This window comes from Sceloporus undulatus, unplaced genomic scaffold, assembly GCF_019175285.1.
Source record: "Sceloporus undulatus isolate JIND9_A2432 ecotype Alabama unplaced genomic scaffold, SceUnd_v1.1 scaffold_1968, whole genome shotgun sequence".
Lineage (NCBI taxonomy): Eukaryota > Metazoa > Chordata > Lepidosauria > Squamata > Phrynosomatidae > Sceloporus > Sceloporus undulatus.
This window is the reverse complement of record NW_024804888.1, coordinates 1-4,957: the sequence shown is the minus strand read 5'-3', so window position 1 is coordinate 4,957 and position 4,957 is coordinate 1. Positions and strand designations below refer to the sequence as shown.

General features: G+C 45.2%; 1 protein-coding gene across 1 annotated transcript; it reads right to left on the bottom strand.

The window, feature by feature from the left end:
• Positions 1-1,515: 1,515 nt before the first annotated feature.
• Positions 1,516-4,643, bottom strand: LOC121917944 (gastrula zinc finger protein XlCGF57.1-like; the record flags this gene model as incomplete). Its single annotated transcript, XM_042444061.1, has 1 exon — positions 1,516-4,643. A coding segment is annotated over one exon (1,565 nt), but the record flags the coding sequence as incomplete, so codon positions are not given.
• Between the last annotated feature and the right edge of the window lie 314 nt (positions 4,644-4,957).

Below are 4,957 nucleotides of genomic sequence, written 5' to 3'. Positions count from 1 at the left end.
AATACCACAACAGAAGCCAGGCCCAAGACAGCCTTTTTAGGAAGGAGATGTTCTGTGAGCGATCACTTACAACATGGTTGTCTAAGACTGTTGTTTAGGCCATTGATAAGAGTCAGCTGTAAATGGCAAGGAAGAGGCCCTTTTAAAGCCAACACTGGGTGGACGAGGCCAGTTGTGTCAATTTAGAGCTGGCTATACACAAAACCGTGCTGGCGTAGTGGTTTGGAGTGTTAGACTATGATGGGACCACAATTTGAATCCCGCTCAGCCATGGGAACCTTTTGGGTGGCGCTGGGCAAGTCCCATTTTCTGGATCAGAACCAGGAAATTCTTTATGAGGAAGCAGTGACAGAGACTTATTGGGACCTGGAGAGAATATATTCTATTCCTAGAGAGAATATATTAATCAAATTCACCTGGAGACCTATATGTGTGAAAGGGATCTAGGAGTCCTAGTAGATTGCAGGTTGAACATGAATCAGCAATGTGATGTGGCAGCAAAAAAGGCCAATGCGTTTAGGCTGCATCAATAGAGGTATAGTGTCTAGTTCAAGGGAAGTAATAGTGCCACTCTATTGGTCAGGCCCCAGTTCTGGGCACAACTGAAGGATGAGAAACTGGAGCGTGTCCAAAAGAGGTCAACTAAAATGGTGAAGGGCCTGGAAACCATGCCCTATGAGGAACGACTCAGGGAGCTGGGGATGTTTAGCCTGGAGAAGAGAAGGTTAAGAGGTGATATGATAGTCCTGTTTAAATATTTGAAGGGATGTCATATTGAGGAGGGAGCAAGCTTGATGCCATCTGCAAATTTGTTAAGTGTGCCCTCTATTCCATTAGTTTCTCTTATTCTTTGAATTCTTGCTCTAGACATGAGCCCCCCTGGATAGCAAAATCCATGGATGCTCAAGTCCCATAATATACAAGTGGTGATGATGATGATGACAACAGTGTTCCTTAGTACCTGCTGGGTTTGCTTCCTGGACCCCTTGTGGGTACCAAAATCTGTCAATGGTCAAGGCCCATCAAATCCTGTGGTGTAGTAAAATTGTGTCCATTATCTAAACTAGCAAAATAAAAAAACATTTGTTTTCTCCCATTCAGTATCTTGCCTCAAAAGCTTGCAACAAGTATATTATACATTTTGGTTGGCCAATAAAAGTACCACTCTGTGATACGATTTTTGTTTGAATTTGCAAAATCAAAGTATATCTTTGGAATAAATTGTTCTTTTCAAGCCATGGGCAGTTGAGTCTGTGGACTGGAGGGCTAACTTGTACAATACCTGACAAAGAAGCTCCTTTTTACAGTCTTTTTACACCTGCTGAGCCCAACTTCTTCCTTCTTCTCTTCCCAGAGAGCTGGATTTTTTTAAGCAGCATCAGCACTGGGAGGATGGCGAAGGAGGCTGGGAGAAATACAGATGTTTGCTGCTCTCTGCAGTAAATACTCTTCCACCTCTATGATTCAACAACACATTTGGACAGAACTGAACTGACACTTGTGACCAGAACTGTTTACTATTTATTTTATTTTTTGCTTAGTTCCATGCAACATTTTATTTGAGAAGCACATTTTAATGAAATTTCTCATCCCAAAAGCAGCAAATGCAAAACCAAGTCGAGTTCTAACCAAGTTCTCAGACTGAAGCTCAATTATGCATTGTGCATATTATATTATATTAATACATTCCATATCTAAATATTATTTTGTCACCCTGAGTGAGATATTGGATGGTTAGTCAATATTCTGTACTCTAGAGCAAATTCCATACTGCAAATATTTATGTGGCTTGTCTGCTTTGTGGGCTCTTTTGTGCTTTCAAATCTTTCCCATATTCAATGCATATATAATGTCTGTCCCCTGTGATGATAGTTCATTTGCATCATTGATGCACTTAGCACATTCCATACATTTATACTCTTTTACTGCCCCATGTGGGTACTTTAATGTCTACACAGATGTCCATGCTGACTTAATCTCTTGCCATGTCTCCTGGTGTGGATTCCTTAGAGTTGCTCTGGAGGACCTAGAGATTCCTTGACAGAACACCCATCTAGGCATTATAAGGAACATAGATTCCCCCCTTCTCATAGAAGCTCTTGCCACATTTCAGGGCTTTACAGTACAATCCTGGTATCCGTGGGACCGATCCCCATCGTTTCACTTACCTGCATACCCCCGAATGCCCTCTCTAGGCATTTCTAGGTCCTCCAGCACAATTCAATGGTACGCTTCCAGCAGAAGTTGACCATAATCATTTGGGAGGACCTAGAAATGCCTAGAAAGGTGCTCTCGCTATGAATCTCTAGGTCCTCCAGTACAACTCTATGGTCAACATCAGCCAAAAGTTGCTCATTTCAATAGGGTTCACTGCTATCCGCAATTTTATGTTTCTATGGTAAGTCTGGGAATATATCCCTCATGGATACATTGGTTGTACTGTATATAGTTTATCCTATGTGGGTTTAAGGGTGTTTAGTGTGAGATACACTATCACAGAACCTCTTTCCACATTCTGTACATTTGTATGGTTTCTCAGTGTCGTTTTCTTTAATAAGAAAAACTATATTCACTCTCCTTGAAGCTCTTTCTACATTCTAAGCATTTATATGGTTTCTCCTCATGTGGATTCTGCAATTTACATGATTTCAATATTTTTTTCCACTGGACACTTTTTCCTCTTTTTTCCCCTTCATAATTTTCTTGCTGGAATCTTGAATGTATGGATATTGTCATAACATATGGCGCTTGGTGCTTTCCCACAGATCTGGGATATGTTGTTTTGCAAGGCACCAGCACTTTTGGGACCTTGCCAAACAACAAATCCTAGGATTTCCCAGGATGGCACTACAGCATTTAAAATGGTGTCAAACTGCATCAAACTCTGCCCATTCAAAGTCTGATAGTGTATCTACACTGTAGAAATAATATAGTTTGATAGTATGAATTGATAGATAATAAGACATTTCTTTGGACTGAAATCTTCCCCATGCTCCAAGCATTTAAATGTCTTCTCCCCTGGATGAGTTGAGCTGATGATGGCGGAAATCTGTCTTTTGAATAAAACCTGTTCCATCTTTAGGGCCCTTTATTCGATTTTTCCCGTTTGTGAGTTGCCTGATGATGAGTGAAGTTTACCTTCTGACTGAAACATTTCCCACACTCCAGGCATTTATATGGTTTTTCTCCTGTGTGTGTGGTCTGATGGCGGATGAGATCCGTTGTGCAGATAAAACACTTTCCGCACTCGAGGCATTTGAACGGCTTATCCCCTGTGTGAGTGGCTTGATGATGAGTGAGGTTTATCTTCTGACTGAAACACTTTCCACACTCTTGGCATTTAAAGGGTTTCTCCCCAGTGTGAGTTGAATGGTGGCGGATGAGGTCTGTCTTCCAGCTGAACTTCTTCCCGCACTCAAGACATTTGAACGGCTTCTCCCCCGTGTGAGTGGCTTGGTGGCGCGTGAGGTTCAGCTTCCAACTGAAGCTCTTCCCACATTCGAGGCACTGGAATGGCTTCTCTCCCGTGTGGGTCGCTTGGTGAGAGGCGAGGTGTGACTTCTGACTGAAACCTTTCCCGCACTCGAGGCACTGAAACGGCTTCTCCCCGGTGTGAGTGACTTGATGAGCAGTGAGGTGCGACTTCTGGCTGAAACTCTTCCCACACTCCCAGCATTTGAACGGCTTCTCCCCAGTGTGTGTTGCCTCATGGGAGCGCAGGCTGCTTTTCCAACCAAAGCCCTTCCCGCATTCAAGGCATTTGAAGGGCTTCTCCCCTGTGTGGGTCGCCTGGTGGCGAAGGAGATCCGTCGTGCAGCTGAAGCTCTTCCCGCACTCGAGGCACAGAAACGGTTTCTCGCCCGTGTGGGTCGCGAGGTGACGGTTGAGGTTCAACTTCCAGCTGAAGCTCTTCCCGCACTCCAGGCACTGAAAGGGCTTGATGCCAGTGTGTGTGGCCTCATGGGACGTGAGGTTTTTCTTCTGACTAAAACCTCTCCCGCACTCCAAGCATACGAAAGGCTTCTCACTTGCATGCGTCGCTTGATGGGAAATGAGGTCCGTCGTCCAACTGAAGCCCTTCCCGCACTCAAGGCATTTGAACGGCTTCTCCCCTGTGTGAGTGGCTTCATGAGCCGTGAGGTGTGTCTTCTGGCTAAAACCCTTTCCGCACTCCCAGCACACGAACGGCTTTACCCCCGTGTGAGTTGTCTGGTGACGGGTGAGGTGGGTCTTTTGACTGAAACCTTTACCACACTCCAGGCACTGGAACGGCTTCTCCCCGGTGTGAGTCGCTTGGTGACTGGCGAGGTGCGACTTCTGACTGAAAGCTTTCCCACACTCCAGGCATTTAAAGGGTTTCTCCCCAGTGTGAATTGCGTGATGGCGGGTGAGGTGGGTCTTCTGAACGAAACTCTTCCCGCACTCGAGGCATTTGAACGGTCTCTCCCCTGTGTGAGTTGCTTCGTGGAAAGTGGGGTTTTCCCCCTCTTGAGGGTCGGTGTTTGTTCTCTGCCCTTCATCCGCTTCATACGCAGCTCTTTCAAGCAATGTTGTATATGAATCTCCTCCATCATCATCCTCCGGTCCATCTCCACCTTGAAGGGAGAACACCAAGTGGTCAACAGAGAAGCAGAAATCCAGGCCTCAGAGGCAGAGAAGAACCACTGGACTTGATCCCCTTCCCCACTGCCTTCCCCACCGCCATTCCCTTGTCCATTTGTGTCAAGTCTTTTTAGATTGTAAGCCTGAGGGCAGGGAACTGTCTGAATAATGTGAAGTCGAAGGCTTTTATGGCCGGCATCCATAGTTTTTTGTGGGTTTTTCAGGCTATGTGGCCATGTTCTAGAAGAGATTCTTCCTGATGTTTCGCCAGCATCTGTGGCTGGCATCTTCAGAGAATCATCTGAAGATGCCAGCCACAGATGCTGGTGAAACATCAGGAATAAACTCTTCTACA